Raw genomic sequence first — 19,118 nt, forward strand, 5'->3', positions numbered from 1 at the left:
ATCTGGGGCAAACAATAAACCCGTCTAAAGACAGGAAAAGCTAAGAATTGAGTTACTTGGGGGAATAAAATTTTGAGAAGTTCCTATGAATAATGAGGAATCTAGAAAGCCACACAAATGCTCAAGCAGGACACCTGCTCAAAAAAGACCTGAGAAGACCTCGGGGCAGGCCAGAAGGAAGGCTAAGTGTGGGAGGGGTGCCCCAACTCAGGGCCAGTCTACAAAGACTGAGAGAGTTTTTTTTTTGTTTGTTTGTTTGTTTTTTGAGACGGAGTCTCGCTCTGTCGCCCAGGCTGGAGTGCAGTGGTGCAATCTCAGCTCACTGCAAGCTCTGCCTCCCAGGTTCAACCGATTCTTCTACCTCAGCCTCCCGAGTAGCTGGGACTACAGGTGTGAGCCACCACGCCCTGCTAATTTTTTGTATTTTTAGTAGAGACGGGATTTCACCGTGTTAGCCAGGAGGGTCTCGATCTCCTGACCTTGTGATCCACCTGCCTCGGCCTCCCAAAGCACTGGGATTACAGGTGTGAGCCACTGCGCCTGGCCAGTTTTGTTTTTTTTTCCCCATGTTTTGGCTGTGGGTGTTTAAGGAAATTGCTATCAAACCACTAATTGGCAACAAGCTAAAGGAACAGAGAATTTATTATTTATTTATTTTTACTTTTATTTTTTGTTTTATTTATTTATTTATTTATTTATTTATTTTTGAGAAGAGTTTCGCTCCTGTTGCCCAGGCTGTAGTGCAATGGCGTGATCTCGGCTCACAGCTGCCTCCACCTCCCGGGTTCAAGCGATTCTCCTGCATCAGCCTCCCAAGTAGCTGGGATTACAGGTGTGCACCACCACGCCCGGCTGATACTGTATTTTTAGTAGAACAGGGTTTCTCCATCTTGGTCAGGCTGGTCTTGAACCCTTGACTTCAGGTGATCTGCCCGCCTCAGCCTCCCAAAATGCTGGGATTAGAGGTGTGAGCCACCGTGCCTGGCCTATTATTTATTTATTTATTTTTTTAAACGTTTTAAAATTTTTTTATTAGTGGAATCTGCTTGAATTTGTAAAATGTAGAGTTGACACTGAAGGTGTGATAAGAATGAAGACATTTACTAGGGAATCTTGAACAAGAGAAAACCAACATGAACAAGGGAACAAAAAAAGAGGCCGGATGCAGTGGCTCACAGGGTGACTGTGAGATCCTGCATCAAAAAGAGAAAGAAGGAAGGAAGGAAAGTAAGAAGTGTTGATGAGGATGTGGAGAAGTTGGAAGTGTACAGTGTGGGTGGGAATGTCAGATGCTGCAGCCACTAAGGAAACAGCAAGGCAGTTGATCCAAAAGTTACACATAAAATTATCCTAGGCTGGGCGCGGTGGCTCACGCCTGTCATCCCAGCCCTTTGGGAGGCTGAGGTGGGTGGATCATGAGGTCAGGAGATCGAGAACATCCTGGCCAACATGGTGAAACCCCGTCTCTACTAAAAATACAAAAAAAATTTAGGTGGGCATGGGGACACATGCCTGTAGTCCCAGCTACTCAGGAGGCTGAGGCAGGAGAATCACTTGAACCTGGGAGGTGGAGGTTGCAGTGAGCCGAGATCGCACCACTGCACTCTAGTCTGTCAACAGAGCGAGACTCAGTCTCCAAAAAAAAAAAAAAAAAAGAATATGATATGGATCCGTGCTGCAGTGTGGATGGACCTCAAAAACATGCTAAATGAAAGAAGCCAGATACAAGAGGCCATGTATGATCCCATTGATGCGAAATATCCACGATAGACTCACCCATGGAGACAGAACACAGATTAGTGGTTGGCTGGGAGGAGTGGGGAGTAGGGAGTCATTGCTGTGGGGTTTCCTTCTGGGGTGAAGAAAATGGGAACTAGGGCCGGGGGTGGTGGCTTCTCACCTGTAATCCCAGCACTTTGGGAGGCTGAGGCGCGTGGATCACTTGAGGTCAGGAGTTTGAGACCAGCCTGACCAACATGGGGAAACCCCCTCTCTACTAAAAATACAAAAATTAGCTGAGTGTGCTGGTGCTTGCCTGTAAGCCCAGCTACTTGGGAGGTTGAGGCAGGGGAATCACTTGAACCCAGGACGCAGAGGTTGCAGTGAGCCGAGATTGAGCCACTGCACTCCAGCCTGGGTGACAGTGAGACTCTGTCTCAAAAAAAAAAAAAAAAACAAAACAAAAAACGGCTAAATATACACATATCCACACATGAGAGAAGTTCAGAGTGAATGCACAGGTGAACTCCGCTGGGGTGTCTCTGGTGACGAGCTTACAGGGGCTTTTGTGTGTTTTCCCAATCCCACGGGGAACCTGTTGAATTCTGAAGCTGAGAGCGGTGTACGCGTTCTAGAGAACGGTTCTCTAAGCACAGACGCTGCATTCTAACCATGGTGAGGAGGGTGCCCGGAGCCAAGGGAGGTGGCCCCAGCGAGCTTTGTGGCCAGCCTCACCCCGCAGCAGAGTCAGGTGGTCAGTCTTTACCCGCAGTCATGGGGTGGGTGGAGAGGGAGAGGGTGCAGAGAGGGGCCCGCGCCTGTCCCTTGGCACAGCCATTCTCCACTTGGTCTCTCCCTTGGTGGCCGCTGGTTGCCGACTAACCGGGTGCCCTTTGTGGATTCTTCCTCTGGAGAGGCTGCTGGGCTTGGCTGCTGGGTTGTACTTCCTGCGGTGAGGGAGGAGGAGACTCTGCTGCAGCCGGGGCCATTTGGGTTCGAAGCTCCTGCTGGAGCTTCCCTTCCTCAGCTTCCTGCTGGGCGTCTTGCTGTGAGGTCTCCTGGTGATGCCCGGTGTGGGAGGGAGGTGCCGGATGAGCATGCCCGCTGCGGGGCCAGACTGCCCGCCTCTGGCTCTAGGGGTTCAGGAGGCCTGGCCTGGCTGGACCTGGGGTGCCCGGGCCTGCCTGTAGCTTCTGGGTTGGTCTCTGCAGTGCATCTGTGCTCTGAGCACAAGCCAAGGCATTCGTGTGGAGGCCCAGGGGCGCCAGGAACCTGGTAGGGTGCTGGGAGCTTGGCAGGGTGCTGTGAGCCTGGCAGGGTCCCTGGAGCCTGGCAGGGTGCCACCTCTGGTGTGGGCAGTTCTTCTCTTACGTGGATTTGCCCTGCACGTCTGCAGGAGCTGCTTCTTGGTGTCCCCACACCCTCCTGCCCGTGGGCCCTGGATGCAGAGGGTGCTGGGGAGCTGGTCAGTGCCCACACGTGGATGTCCCTGCCTGGGCCTTTCTGAGAGGAGGTGACCCCTGAGGTGGGGTCTTTGGGAGTCTGCTAGAGCTGTGCGTGGGGTGCACAGCCCTGCCCTGTCTGAAGGGGGTCGTGTTTCAACAGGGAGCTGCGTCAGAGTTTTTGGTAGATGCTACTGTAGACCTCATATCCGATGAGTGGGAAGCTGCTCATGCCATACCCCGCAAGAGAAGGAAGCAGGACGCAGCCCCGCTTGAGGCCGCCGGCGTGCCTTCTGCAGACTGTGAGCAGGTAGTCTGAGTCAACAGTTGGGCAGTACGCTCCCCGCCCCGCCCCGTGCATGCCGGCACAGCCACCTCGCGCTTCCGGCCCTGGAGTCCCCGCCAGCCAAGGAAGGCTGCCCAGGACTGGCGTTCTCAGGTCACCCTTGGGCTGTGACAGAGCAACGCTGATTCAGGCTTGGCTCTTGTGACTCTGAGGACATTTTGCTAGCGGTGAATTTCCGCTTTGTTGTGCTTGCCCTTCTGGCCCCCATCCTTCCACTCGCCTTTTTACTCCATGCAGCTGTCCCCTTGGACACCTGGAGAAACTTAACCTGGTTGCACTCACCTGGCTAAAGGTCCACTGGCAACACAGGCTTCATCATAGACAGCAGGAGGGGAGCCTGAGGGGCTGAGAGGGCCGGGCCCAGGCAGGCGGGGGCCGGACCAGGCCTCTGCCTGAACACAAGGTCTTGGATGGCGCTCGCCGCATGGGGGTGTAGTGGAAACCCTGATCAGTTTAGTCTCTGGTTTCTGGAAGTTGAAATCCTGACTTTTTCTTTCTTTCTTTCCTTTTTATGAGACGGAGTCTCGCTCTGTTGCCCAGGCTGGAGTGCAGTGGCACGATCTCAGCTCACTGCAACCTCCGCCTCCCGGGTTCAAGCGATTCTCCTGCCTCCCCCTCCTGAGTAACTGGGACTACAGGCGCCTGCCACCACGTCCGGCTACTTTTTTGTGTGTATTTTTAGTAGAGATGGGGTTTCACCATGTTGGCCAGGCTAGTCTTGAACTCCTGGCCTCAAATTATCCACCCACCTCGGCCTTCCAAAGTGCTGGGATTACAGACGTGAGCCACCGTGCCTGTCCAAAATCCTGACTTTTTCTATAGCATTTAGAAGTATTACAGGACTCGCTAATAATATCGAGAATGAAATTAGCTAACACATGTAATGAAACTTTGGCTTTTGGGGAAAAGCAAGGGAGCTTCGTACCTTGAAGAGTGATATTTGTGAAGTTTATTACTGTTTTACAGAGGGCAACACTCCCCGCCTTCCCTGCGCCGCTCCCCCCGGCCCATCCACATGGTCACGTGTTCATTGAACAGCGATTTACTGAGCATCCACCACCTGCGGTGGGTCCTAGGTCTCAGGTGTACGCAGAAACGTTCGAGGCAGGCGTGCTCTTCCCTCTGTGGCCTGGGGCTTGGCCGTGAGCCCGCTCCTGCAGCTCTTGGGAAATGCAGGCAGCGTCCACATGGGGCTGGACTTACTCAGACCTAAGGCACGGTGTGGGTGGAGAGCTCATTCTCAATAGCAACAAAAATATGAGAAGCAGCTTGTAAAATAAAGGACGGATTCATAGGCCTGGCGAGGAGAAGGCTCTGGGGCTCAGCAGACAGTGAAGCCCCTGGAGAGGTGGACCCTTCCCCAGAGAGAACATGGAAGGTTTAGCACTGCAGAGATGTCTGCTGTCACCCAGAGTGACACAGGAACTTAACCAACTAATTAATGTGTAACAGTAGTACAGCTCTGAATGGGTTTGGTGGTTTTTGTTTTTGTTTTGAGACAGGGTCTCGCCCTGTGTCCCAGGCTGGAGTGCTGTGGCAAAATCATAGCTCATTGCAGCCTTGACTTCCTGGGCTCAAGCAATCCTCGTGCCTCAGCCTCCCGAGTAGCTGGGACTACAGGCGTGCACCATCACGCCCAGTTAATTTTTTAAATTTTTGGTAGAGATGGGGTCTTGCTGTGTTACCCAGGCTGGTCTGAAACCCCTGGGCTCAAGCGATTCTCCCACCTCAGCCTCCCAAAGTGCAGGGGATTACAGGCATAAACCACCACCCCAGCCTGGTTTTGTAGTTTTGGAAGCTGACAGAAAGATTTTAAACTATCAATTGGAGAAGATACTTAACGGATGTGAGAAGGAGGAGAAATGGATGGGAAATTTATAGTAAAACTGTCAACGTACACGGGTGGAAACATTCCCGTGGAGTAACAGGCACAACCTGGGGATGCGCACGGAGCATGAGTTGTGAGCTGGAGTGATGCACGGCATGTGCGGACCGGAGCGTGTTGGTCACGGTGTACACACGGGTGTGGAAAGTGGGGTGTCTGAACCATGGGCTCAGCATTTGGGTACAATACACACACCCCACTCACCCCACTCACAAACCCCCACAAACCCCCCCAACACACACACCCCACTCACACCACACACACACCCCACTCATATCACACACACACCCCACTCACACCACTCACACACCCCCAACACACACATCCCACTCACACCACTCACAACACACATACACCCCACTCACACCACTCATACCCCCAACACACACACCCCACTCACACCACTCACACACCCCCAACACACACACCCAACACACACCCCACTCACACTACTCACATACCCACCACACACATATCCCACTCACACCACTCACTCCCAATACACACACATCCCATTCACACCACTCACACCCCCAACACACACCCCACTCACACCACTCATACACCTCCAACACACACACCCCACTGACATCACTCACATACCCACCACACACATATCCCACTCACATCACTTACCCCCAACACACACACACACCACTCACACCACTCACACCCCCCCAAATACACACACATCCCACTCACACCACTCACACACCCAACACACACACACAACCCACTCACCCCGAACACACACACCCCAACACAGATACATACCCCACTCACACCACTCACACACACCCAACACACACACACCCCACTCACCTCCAACACACACACCCCACTCACACACACCCCCCCACACACCCCAACACACACATACCCCACTCACACCACTCACACACACCCAGCACACACACACACCCCACTCCAACACACACACCCCACTCACACACACCCCCCCACACACCCCAACACACATATACCCCACTCACACACACACCCCAACACATACATACCCCACTCACACCACTCACACCCCAAGACACACATACCCCACTCACACCACACACACACCCCCAACACACACATCCCATTCACACCACTCACACCCCCAACACACACCCCACTCACACCACTCATACACCTCCAACACACACACCCCACTGACATCACTCACATACCCACCACACACATATCTCACACAACTTACCCCCAACACACACATACCCCACTCACGCCACTCACACCCCCCCAAATACACACACATCCCACTCACACCACTCACACACCCAACACACACACACACAACCCACTCACCCTGAACACACACACCCCAACACAGATACATACCCCACTCACACCACTCACACACACCCAGCACACACACACACCCCACTCACCTCCAACACACACACCCCACTCACACACACCCCCACACACCCCAACACACACATACCCCACTCACACACACACCCCAACACATACATACCCCACTCACACCACTCACACACACCCCAAGACACACCCCACTCACACCACACACACCCAACACACAAACCACTCACACACACGCCCCAACACACACACACACACCCCACTCACCCCACTCACACACCCCCCAACACACACATGTCCCGCTCATACTCATCTTGTAGTCACACTGAAATACACAGTGGTCTCTCGTTACCCACAGGGGATCGGTTCCAGGACCCTGGAGGACACCAAAATCTGAGGATGCCCAGTCCTAGATATGAAACGGCGTGCCATCGGCACATAACCCACAGCGTCCCCTGTGCACTTTATTTTTTATTTATTTATTTATTTTTGAGACAGATTCTCCCTCTGTCCCCCAGGCTGGAGTGCAGTGGCATGATCTCGGCTCCCTGCAACCTCCGCCTCCTGGGTTCAAGCGATTCTCCTGCCTCAGCCTCTAGAGTAGCTGGGGTTACAGGCATGCGCCACCATGCCCGGCTCATTTTTGTATTTTTAGTAGAGATGGAGTTTCGCCATGTTGGCCAGGCTGGTCTCAAACTCCTGACCTCAGGTGATCCGCCTGCCTTGTCCTCTTAAAGTGCTGGGATTACAGGTGTGAGCCACCGTGCCTGGCCTGATTCAATATTTTAATGTAAAACAGCATCCTAAAAGGTCTAGAAAATATAGGGGGATATTTATAAAATTCTGTAAATACTTCTAAGCCTCACCCCCCGCTAAAATTATAAATACCACTATGATTTATATAGTTGGAGATTCTGGGTCAAAGAAGACCATGAAACTGTTCAGTGGAAAAGCAGACAGCAGGAGGCACCAGCAGCGCAGGGCCCCTACCGGGGGGGGGCCAGTCCTCACCGAGAAGTAAGCAGTCCCCAGGCGGCAGTTCACAGGGGAACAGCTGAGAGGGGTGAGCCTGGGGCTGCTCCTCCGAGACCTCAGCCCCGCCTGCAGGTGCGATGATGTCAGATGGTCGGTTTTGTTTCTACAGAAAAGAGGGTCTGGGCTGGCGGCTTGAGGGCAGTGGTCTTCCAGGAACTGGATCATGGTCCCTCCAAGGATCTCTCCTGCAGTTGCCTCTGTGTTTACTGCAGTTTTTCCGCAGCCCCATGTTGTGAGCAGAGGGAGTAAGGCCTGGCCCCTGCCTCCAGCCTCCCTGGGCTCTGCCCAACCTCCGCATGCTGCTGCTGCTGCTCTTTATTCCTGGCTGGCCACTCCTCCTGCAAGGCAGGCCCTGGGGAAGGCTGCTGGCAGTTGTTCCTAAGGTCTGAGCCCTTTGCTACATCAAGGAAAGAAGCAGTAGGGGGCCTGCGTCTTCCATGCTGGTTGGGAGGTGGGGGGTGGTCAGGGGCCTGCCTCAGTGGGCTCCTCCTGTTCCCAGCTGTGACTCAGCAGTCCAGAGCCTGAGGATTCTTAGTTTTTGCCAGAGCCTGATTATGTCGTTGAAGCTGCTAGAGCATCCATGACCTTGGCTTATTTTCAACTTTCATAGTTAGGGAATAACTTAATTTGAGGTTTGATTATTTTAACCATTAGAAATCTTTGGGTTATGGCCAGGCACAGTGGCTTACACATGTACTTGCAGCACTTTGGGAGGCCGAGGTGGGTGGATCACCTGAGGTCAGAGTTCAAGACCAGCTGGCCAACATGGTGAAACCCCATCTGTACTAAAAATACGAAAATTATGGCCAGGCACGGTAGCTCACGCCTGTAATCCCAGCACTTTGGGAGGCCGAAGAGGGTGGATCACCTGAGGTCAGTTCAAGACCAGCCTGGCCAACATGGTGAAACCCCGTCTGTACAAAAATACAAAAAAAAAAAAAAAAAAGCTAGGCATGATGGCAGGTGCCTGTAATCCCAGCTACTCGGGAGGCTGAGGCAGGATAATCCCTTGAACCTGGGAGGTAGAGGTTGCAATGGGCTCAGATCATGCCATTGCACTCCAGCCTGGGCAACAAGAGCGAAACTTCATCTCAAAAAAACAAAACAAAACAAAACAGAAACCAAAAACAGAACAAAAATTAGCTGGGCGTGGTGGCCTGAGCCTGTAATCCCAGCTACGCAGGAGGCTGAGGCAGGAGAATTGCATGAACCCAGGAAACAGGTTGCAGTGAGCTGAGATTATGCCACTACGCTCCAGCCTGGATGACAAAGTGAGACTCCATTTCAAATAATGGAAAGCCCAGCTCCACCTGGCTAATCCCATTGAGGGAGTTTATTATGGACACACCTGATGAGCCCCGAGGCTGCAGGCGAGGCTTGGTGCAGGCGTCTCTGGCCCTGTCTGCTCTGCCTTCCGGACATGGCTCCCCCACCGAGCCTCTCACCAGCTGTTTCCCGTCACTCCCTCGTGCCACACAGTGGCTTCCCCGTGATCCACCTGCTACTCTGTCATTCAGGGGACAAGAGAGCGCCTCCTCTGGTGAGTGATTCCTCTGGAGAGAGGAAGCGCTTCCTCAAATCTCATTGGCTCTGATTGGCTCACGGGCCAATCCCCCAGTGGGTCCCTGTGGCCAGGATGATAGACCGCAGTGGTTGACATCAGCCCACGCACAAGAGCTGCCCCTGGGGCTGGAGTAAAGCTGATGGTACTGAAACCATGCGGCCGAGAACAGGGAGAGCCAAGGGACCATCCCCCAGGATAGGCCATCCTGTGCTGTCACCAGGTGGCCACAAACACCTGCTGTGTGTGGACAGTGACCGTGACCACAGCATCACCGATGGGGGCCTTGCGTGTGCCAGGCAGTGTCCTACAACTCTCTGTGTGCTTCGTCCCATTTGGTCACCCTCAGTGATGCTGTGATGTGGAGACATCTGCTGTCTCCACTTTAAAGATGGGGAAACTGAGACCCACGGTGGCTCAGTGACCCACCTGGGGTTGCCCAGCCAGTGTGGCATGGGGTGAGCTGGATGGGAACTCAGGCAGGCCCTCTAAACCCAGCCCAGACATCACTGCGTGGCAGCCCCAGAGGCACCAGGCAGCTGGCCGGGCAGGGACGGTGTCATCGCCTCTCCGAGGCTAGGCTGTCTTCAGGGCTCGGACCCCACCTGCCAGGTCTCCTCAGCATACTGAGGCCGATGGGTGCCTGCAGTGAGGGGTTGTGCAGCACCTGCCTGTTTCTTGACGGCCTCTTGCTTCCCCCTTTCAGCAGGTCCCCGGCAGCTGACCAGCCTGTCATTCAGAGGCTGACACCTGCCCTGATGACGCCACTCTCCAGTGCTGGGCCCCAGCCCCGGACTCTTCTGCTGCGGTTGCTTCTGCAGATGCTTTTTTTTTTTTTTTTTTTTTTTGAGATGGAGTCTTGCTCTATTGCTCGGGATGGAGTGCAGTGGCTTAATCTCAGCTCACTGCAAACTCTGCCTCCCAGGTTCAAGCAATTCTCCTGCCTCAGCCTCCCAAGTAGCTGGGATTACAGGCGCCTGCCACCACGTCCGGCTAATTTTTTGTATTTTTAGTAAAGACGGGGGATTTCACCATGTTGGCCAGGCTGGTTGCAATCTCTTGACCTCCAGTGATCTGCCTGCCTCGGCCTCCCAAAGTACTGGGATTACAGGCCTGAGCCAACACGCCTGACCTATTTTTTTTTTCAGTATTTGAGATGGAGTCTCACTCTGTCGCCCAGCTTGGAGTGCAGTGGCCAGATCTCAATGAAGCGCCATTTTAGAGTCACGCTGCGCTGGGAGTGAGTCTTCCCTGTCTGCACCCAAACGCTCCAAGTGTGTCATTTCAGGGGTGGTGCTTGCTCCCAGGAACGGGACCAGGTGCTCTCAGCGGTGTGGTGGGTTGGTGGTCTGGGGTCGGCATCAGGGATGCAGGCCGAGCAGGAGGCTAGAGCCGAACTGTGGCCTGGGGAGATGTTACGGGTCGGGGGGCAGGTGGCGGGGGGTGGGGGGGGCCTCCTGTGCTTTGTGTACACTGAGCGTGGGTTTCCTCTGAATTTAAAAAGGAGGAGAAAATCAGAATTTCTGGCCCTGGTTCTGGCAGGAAGTGCGGTCGTGTGTGAGAGAGAAGGCCTTGCAGTGTCGGCCTGGCCTCCTGGAAGCCCTGGGGCACAGCCCTGTCCAGTTGCTGCTTCGCCATGCCCTGGGCGGGTGGGAACGCAGCCTCCTCCTGGGGCCACACAGGGGCCAGCCATCAGCTGAGGGGCTCCTGAAGTGGCAGTGACGGGACCCTGTGGCCCTTCCTAGTCCCCTCACTACCAGTTGCTGAGGAGAGGGTAGATTAGCCCCTGGGCTGCACCTCAGTGTGTGCGGGTCTTCCCGGGCGTGTGGGTGCAGGAGGTGGGGGGTGTGGAGTGGGCACAGGTTCACACCTGCTGCCTGGCAGTTCGGGGCCCTCATCACACACCACCAGGTTTCAGGGGATCTGCAAGTCACTTTCCTTTAGTGACCCGATCAGCACGCACCCCTGAACACCATCCCCTGGGAGATGCCTGCGGGGTCCCAGGGTCCTGGCAGCCTCCTCCCACCAGCTGCAGTCCTGGTTCCAAGGTGGGGACGGTACCCCTGAACCTGGATGTGCCTTCGAGCCTGGCTGTGCCTGCTGAGGGTGCGGAGGCAGCTGCTACTCATTTTTCAGTCTCCTCCTTCTCATTTCAAATTTTGTGTACGAAATATTTTTATAGAGGTGCATAAAATGTGGAAAGCCTGTGTGTGCTTCCTAATGTTCAAAACCAGGCCAGGCACGGTGGCTCACGTGTGTACTCCCACACTTTGGGAGGCCTGAGCCTAGGTGTTGGAGACCAGCCTGGGCAACATAGTGAGACTCTGTCTCTACAAAGCATTTTTTAAAACCAGCTGGGAATGGTGGTTCACGCCTGTAACTCCAGGATTTCGGGAGGCCGAGGTGGGCAGATCGCCTGAGTCCCAGAGTTCAAAACCAGCTTGGGCAACATGACGAAACCCCGTTTCTACACAAAACAAACAAAAAATTAGCTGGGCGCAGTGATGCTCACCTGTAGTCCCAGCTACTCAGATGGGAGGATCACTTGAGCCCAGGAGGTCGAGGCTACAGTGAGCCGGGGTTGCACCACTGCACTCCAGCCTGGGTGACAGAGGGAGACCTTGTCTCAAATAAATAAATAAATATCCATGTCCGTGGATGCCCAATAAACAGTGAGCCCGTGTGATTGTCTCCGCCTGGCCGTGACCGTGCTGAGTGTGGTAAAAGCACTTCAAGGCCACTTGCCCCTGACCCTGCCCATCCCCAACTTTTGTTTCTTAATTTCATTCTTTCCAGGTAATTGCAGATCTAACAGGTGTTAGGCACTTTGGTTGAGCGAAGCTTGATGTAGCTGAGAAATGGGAGAGAAAGTTGGAGGGAAACGTGGGCTAGAGTACACTAAATCTAAGAAGTAAAGTGAGTGTCTGTCTTTCTGTTTAGAGCAAAAAGAAGAAAAGGAAGAAGAATAAGAATCTGAACAACTCCGCTTCCTCAGAGCTGGATTCCTTGCCCCTGTCTCCTGCCAGCCCCTGTCATCTGACTTTGCTTTCAAACCCGGAGCCTCAGGACGCAGCCCGGCCCCACAGCCAAGCCCAGCAGAGTGGCCCGACTGGCCAGCCGAGCCAGCCCCCAGGCACAGCCACCATACCACTGGAGGGTGACGGTCCCTTCGTGCCCACCAAGGTTGGTGACAGCCCCCTGCAGGCTCAGGCTTTGGGAGAAGCAGGAGTGGCCACAGGAGGTGAGGCTCAGAGCAGCCGCCAACCCCAGGACCACACAGAAGGGGAGGACAAGGACGCTTCCATCCCCTCTGGGGGCAGAGGCCTGTCCCAGGAGGGGGCCGGTCCCCCCACCTCTGCTGGTGAAGGCCGTTCTGGGAATGAAGATGCTGCCCAGGAGCTCCTGTTGCCTGAGTCGAAAGGGGGCAGCTCTGAGCCCGGGACAGAACCGCAGACCACCAGGCAGCAGGCGGGGACCCCAGCCTCTACGGTGAGTCATCCGAGAGAGATGGCCGGGAGTGGCACTGAGCCCTCGGCACCTGGGCTCTGCTGCAAGGTGCTGGCGTTGCTTCCCTGCCAGGGAGGGTGTCCTCTGGGCCCTTCTCCCTGGGTGGGGTGGGAGGGCTGCCCTCCACCCGGGACGCCGGCCCCTCCTGTCCCTAGGCTTGTGGCAGCTACTGACCCTTAAACCATGTCCGAGTCACCCTGGTCCATTTGGTCACCTTGGCTCTGGTGTTTGGGGTCTTGCAGGCAGTTGATGCTGCAGCTGAGCCAGCCAATGCAGTTAAAGGGGCTGGGAAGGAAATGAAAGAGAAGATCCAGGGAATGAAACAGCCGCCAACAACCACTGCTGCTTCCAAAACACACTGCCAGGTGCGTCTCCTTCCTGCCTGCCGGCTCCAGGAGGCCCTTGTCCTGCCCACGGCTGCCCCTCTTTCATTTAATTATTCAGTGAATATTTAAGTGCTGGGGATATAGCCGTGATTCAGACAAAGCCCTGGCCTTCGGGGTGCTCACCTTCTGGAGGAGAGAGAGTCAGGAAACCGACCTCAGCAGTGAGAAGAGCGTGGAGGGAGGGAGGGGAGAGGGCACTGGGGTGGGCCCCGAGGTACCGTGGCCCCCCACAGCCCGAGTGGCCGGGCAAGGCCTCTCTGAGGAGGTGGTGAGGGATGGTCCCGGAGGTGTCTGGGATGTGTCCCAGACAATGGGAAGGTCATGTGAGAGGCCCTGGGGTAGTGTGGGGTGGGCCTGTTCCCAGAGCAGCAGGGACACCAGTGCTCCCAGGAGGAGTTGGGGGAGGAGAGGCCACCAATGAGGATGGAGAGTGGCGCCTCTGGAGGCTGTGATTAGTGACCCCAACGGCACTGGAAGGTCCCAAGCAGGGAAGGGTTGTGGTCACTCAGTCCGCTGTGAGAAGCATCCCCTGTAGGGGTCGATGTGGAGGCTGGGCCGGGCGCGGTGGCTCACACCTGTAATCCCAGCACTTGGGAGGCCCAGGCGGGTGCATCACCTGAGGTCAGGAGTTTAAGACCAGTCTGGCCAACATGGTAAAACCCCGTCTCTACTAAAAATACAAAAATTAGCCAGCCATGGTGTTGTGTGCCTGTAGTCCCAGCTACTCGGGAGGCTGTGGCAGGAGAATTGCTTGAGCCTGGGAGGTGGAGGTTGCAGTGAGCTGCTGAGACTGCAGTACTGCACTCCAGCCTGGGGAATAAGAGCGAGACTCTGTCTCAAAAAAAAAAAAAAAAAAGAAAAAGAAAATGTGGAGGCCAGCCTTGAAGGTCGGGGTTTGGTTCCTTGTTCCAGGAAGCTGAGACCAAGACCAAGGACGAGACGGCTACTGCTGGAGAAAAAGTCGGTAAAAATGAGCAAGGGGAGCCTGAAGACCCCAAGAAGCCAGAGGGGAAGAACAAAAGTGCAGCTGCTGCGAAAAAGGAGAAGGAACAAAAAAACCAGAAAGCGGGTGTCCAGGAAGTGAAGGCAAGGTAGGGATGAGCCCGCAGGGGAGCAAAGGAGACCCTGCCTGAGAGCCCGGCACACCCTCTCCCTGCACAGCTCCCAGGGGATATCCAGGCTGCCCTCTAGTCAACTGTTTTGGCAAGTTTAACTTTGGGGGAAAAGGGAACCACTTAGGAGGTGGACAGGGGCAGGCACCTGTGCCAGTTTCTTGTTTCCTAATAGCCCCTGGGGTCCTGGAGCCCGCGTGGGCCTTTTGGAACTCAGGAGAGGGGCTGTTCTGGCTCGGACACCTGCTGGTGCCTCTTGCCACTGCCCGCAACACTTCAGAGATGGGCAGGGATTGGCCACCTCTTCTTCCTCCATTTTGGAGACAGGGAAGAGACAACCCCACAGGGGGTCATGTGTCAGACATGGATGTGCTTGCATTTTTGCTAGGGTGTGATAGTGTGCATTAGGAACACAAGGACCATGTGCGTGTGTGTGTGTGTGTGCACATGTGTGCATGTGCATGTGTGTGCATGTGCGTGTGTTCGTGCTTGTGCACGTGCACGGATGTGTGTGCGCACGTGTGCATGTGCTTGTGTGTACATGTGCGTGTACCCGTGTGCACATGTGTGTGTGCATGTGCGTGCATGTACATGGCGGGTGGACAGATCTCGCAGGAATCAGATTTCTGTTTTGGTTTTCCACCAGGACGCTGAGCCCGGGCAGAGGAGTCACCGTGTACTTCCACGCCATCATCTCTAATCATTTCTCATTCAATCCCGACCACCATAAAGTCTTCATCAGAGGCGGAGAAGAACTCGGCGAGCCGAAATGGAGCAGGAATGTCTGTGAGCTGCACTGCACCAGGTGCGCGTGTCTGTAGGCTTGGGAGGAATCCCTCAGGCAAGGCATAGGATGCCTAATCTGTGACATGTATTTAAAAAAAAATTTTTTTTTTTTTTTTTTGAGACAGAGTCTTGCTGTGTCACCCAGGCTGGAGTGCAGTGGCGCGATCTCGGCTCACTGCAGCCTCTGCCTCCTGGGTTCAAACGATTCTCATGCCTCAGCCTCCCAAGTAGTTGGGATTACAGGCGCCCGCCACCATGCCCGGCTAATTTTTGTATTTTTAGTAGAGATGGAGTTTCTACTAAATGCTGGCCAGGCTAGTCTCAAACTCCTGACCTCAGGTGATCCGCCTGCCTAGGCCTCCCAAAGTGCTGGGATTACAGGCATGAGCCACTGCGTCCAGCCTTTAAATAATTTTTATCAAGTGAGTTGACGACATCCTTTGGCTTTTGGAAGATGACTATTTCAGACAGCTCTTCCTGGCCATGCATTTCTGTGTCACATTCCATCATGGACCTTTTTTTTTTTTTTTTTTTTTTAAAAGTAATCTTTCTTTATTACACTGTTTTTTTAGAGAGGGGATCTTGCTCTGTTGCCTAGGCGGGAGTACAATCATGACTCACTGCAGCCTCAATCTCCTGGGCCACCGTGCCCAGCTTTGTTTATCCAAGACAGAATCTTGCTCTGTCACCCAGGCTGGACTGCAGTGGTGGGATCACAGGTCAATGCAGCCTTGACCTCTGAACTCGAGAAGTCCTCCTACCTCAGCCTCCCATGGTGTTGGGATTTCAGGCATGGGCCGCGGAACCCAGCTTTGCCAGGGTTTATTTTCTTGTTCTAGAAGCCTCCTCTTAGTCCACATCAATTTGTAGCTTTGCACTCCATGCTGTGTTTGAGAAGAACTAAAATTTCCGGGATGGGAATTTTGGATAACCAACTGTATCCTGTTCATTCCCAGAGACTTACATCGTGATGGCATTCTTGTTGAAGGCAGCGCCGTCATTTCCAAGAAATACCTAGATAAATACATTCCTTACAAGTACGTCATTTGTAATAACAAGGGCTCTGCTGAGTTTGAGTTCATCTACAAGCGCCAGCAGAAGGAGGGCGAACACGTCAACCGCTGTCTGTTCATAAAATCTTCACTTTTGGGCTCAGGAGGTAAGTCGTGGCAGGAGGCTGTCTGCTCACCCTTCCAGAGTGCAGGTGCCAGCCCTGCAGTACTGGGCGTGTCTCTCTGGAGACCACAGACTTTGCCTGGGCAGTGAGGGCCTCTGCTCCGCAATGGCCCCTCCCCAGCCTCGAGGTTCAGTGACACTGACTTTGGGTTGTGTCCCTGGTTGGTTAAAGATATGTTGGCTTCTCCTTTGAGCTCAGTGTGACTTACCCACTCACTTGCAGATTTTTTTGTTTGTTTGTATTTTGAGATGGAGTCTATCGCTCAGGCTGGAGTGCAGTGGTGCAATCTCGGCTCACTGCAACCTCCACTTCCCGGGGTGAAGCAGTTCTCCTGCGTCAGTCTCCCGAGTAGCTGGGATTACAGGAGCCTGCCACCACCCTCGGCTAACTTTTGCATTTTTAGTAGAGACGGGGGTTCACCATGTTGGCCAGCTGGTCTTGAGCTCAGGTGATCTGCCGGTCTCGGCCTCCCAAAGTGTTGGGATTACAGGTGTGAGCCCCTGCGCCCGGCCGGAAAGCATTTTTAATTAAGGGAAAGGAGAGAACACGAAGCCAGAAGAAGGGCTGCGACTGGGAACAGAGGGGCAGCAAAGGCCTGGAAGCTGGGTCAGGGACAAGTGCAGTGACCAGGAGGCCACTGGGACTTGTCACTTCTCTCGAGATTTTCAGATGGTTGACTGGAGATGACGCCCAGAGCCCCGTCTGCAGGCTCCTGCCGGCTGCCATCCCCAGCCTGTCAGCCGCTCCGCCCACCTGTCCATAGACGCGGGCGCTCCCCTTCTCGCAGAGCCCTCTGTGCCCCTCCATGCCTCTCTCAGGGGTCCCCCGCCTGAGTTCTCTGTCTATAAACTTGGGCTCTCTTGGTCACCTGGACTCCCAGCACTGCCTCCTCAGCTGGGGGGTCCTGGGCTTCCCCTGGCTCCCCCCTCCCTGCACAGTGACACTGAAACTCAAGGAAGTGAGCTGGGGTCAACTGGTTGTTGCTTTCTGCTCCCTGCCCCCCGCTGTCCGGTGTCTTGAAAATGGTTGTTTTACTGTTTATGTTGTTCATATGTTGCTTTAGGCAGATACGGGAGAATGTAAATTTAGTCCCTGTCATTCCACGTTGGACAAAGACAGAAGTCCTAAGAACTTTATAAAGTATTTATTTTTTTGTTTTTGTAAACATATTTTTTTTTTTGAGACAGGATCTCGCTCTGTCACCCAGGCTGGAGTGCAATGGCACGATCTCAGCTCACTACAGCCTCAACCCCCAGAGCTCAACTGATCCTCCCCCTCAGTCCCCCAAGTAGCTGGGCCTACAGGCGTGTGCCACCATGCCTGGCTAATTTTTCGTATTTTTTTTTGGAGAGACTGGTCTTGCTATGTTGCCCAGTCTGGTCTCAAACTCGTGGGCTCAAGCAATCCGCCCATCTTAGCCTCCCAAATTGCTGGGATTAAGACGTGAGCCACCGTGCCCAGCCAAACGTGATTTTTACTAGCTAGAGAGTGTACTCTGAGAACTTAAGCTTTGAGAGAATAGGCCTTAGTCCAGTAATTCCATATATAAATATATTTAAATATGGAATTCTATAGATATAAATATGGAATTCCTTCTCTGATAAATGCCATGGCATTGATGGCTCAGTTAAAAGGGCGCATGGTGGCTGGGTGCGGTGGCTCACGCCTGTAATCCCAGCACTTTGGGAGGCCGAGGCAGGCAGATCACAAGGTCAGGAGATCGAGATCATCCTGGCTAACATGATGAAACTCCATCTCTACTACAAATACAAAAAGATTAGCCGGGCGTGGTGGTGGGCCCCTGTAGTCCCAGCTCCTCAGGAGACTGAGGCAGGAGAATGGCATGAACCTGGGAGGCGGAGCTTGCAGTGAGCCAAGATCGGCAACTGCACTCCAGCCTGGGCAACAGAGCAAGACTCCGTCTCAAAACAAAAACAAAAAAAAAACAAAAAAAAAGGCACGTGGTAGGGGATTTGAGCTGGAGGTCGGCAGAAGCTTCCACAAGGAGGTGATGACCGAGGTGAACTAAACAGTTGCAAGCCCTGCTGGGCCCGGGGTGCAGAGCTGGGGTGGGTGGGCCTGACAGTCTACACAACTGTGCGGCGGGTGGGGCCCCCGCCCCCCGCAAAGCACAGCAGAGGGCTCAGGAGGCCTGTGAGGGTGCTTCCCGTTTCTGCCTGATTTTTACTTCTGTTTGTATGTCTTCACGGGGCCTCTCACTCTCTCATTGACCTCCTGTGTTTTCTAATTATTTTACAGTCGACCTCACTGGGTTCTCTGTAATGAGGTCTGCACTCACATCGTTTGCAATGGAGCTTAGGAACAGTCATGAATTCAGCCCTTGCCCTGTACCAGCCACCATGCCAAAGGCCATCTGTGCCTGCTGGGCAGCCCGCACCTTCCTCCAGGGGCTGTGTCCCATTCCTAGTACAGAGGAAACCAGCTCAGTGATGGACCGGGACGGTGCTCAGTTGCTAGTGAGGGATGTGGTTTCTGTATGACACGTTCCACCTCCTTGTGATGATGTTTAAGGAAGTTGTTTATCAAGTTTGCTGAGCTACACAGTTAGAGATCCGTTGCAAGTCTCAGGCCCGCTGCATTTCGCGACCCGGGGCTTTCCACTCATCACTGTGGGACGTCTAGGATGTCCGTTTGCACGGGGCCGGCCTCAGATAAGAAGCCAGATGGAGGGAGTCTGGCTGTCGTCAGTGTGCAGGTTTTTGCTTTTCCCTTCCTCCCTTCCTCTGGCCCGTTTACTCCATCTCTGTGCCAGTCGTGATCAGCCTTCTAGGCCAGCGTCTGGGTCTCCAGGGTTTTGATGGTCTTA

General features: G+C 54.0%; 1 protein-coding gene across 13 annotated transcripts in view; it reads left to right on the forward strand.

Moving 5' to 3' along the window:
• RNF213 (ring finger protein 213) overlaps window positions 1-19,118 on the forward strand; it is a 133,555-nt gene that overhangs the window by 14,618 nt on the left and 99,819 nt on the right. For 9 of the 13 annotated variants that reach the window (XR_012426302.1, XR_012426303.1, XM_045375697.3 and 6 more), the window contains 6 exons: window positions 3,325-3,471; window positions 12,264-12,812; window positions 13,073-13,195; window positions 14,129-14,307; window positions 14,975-15,133; window positions 16,071-16,273. Coding sequence is in view for 10 of the 13 variants with exons in the window: in XM_045375697.3 (XP_045231632.2) it covers window positions 3,325-3,471; window positions 12,264-12,812; window positions 13,073-13,195; window positions 14,129-14,307; window positions 14,975-15,133; window positions 16,071-16,273 (1,360 nt within the window). In the remaining 3 variants the exon portion in view is untranslated. Of the gene's footprint in view, window positions 1-3,324; window positions 3,472-12,263; window positions 12,813-13,072; window positions 13,196-14,128; window positions 14,308-14,974; window positions 15,134-16,070; window positions 16,274-18,858; window positions 19,008-19,118 lie in introns of those variants that run through there. The other 4 variants (XM_074020803.1, XM_074020802.1, XM_045375699.3 and 1 more) reach the window with 2 other exon arrangements.

Source organism: Macaca fascicularis, chromosome 16 (assembly GCF_037993035.2).
Source record: "Macaca fascicularis isolate 582-1 chromosome 16, T2T-MFA8v1.1".
Classification (NCBI taxonomy): Eukaryota; Metazoa; Chordata; class Mammalia; order Primates; family Cercopithecidae; genus Macaca; species Macaca fascicularis.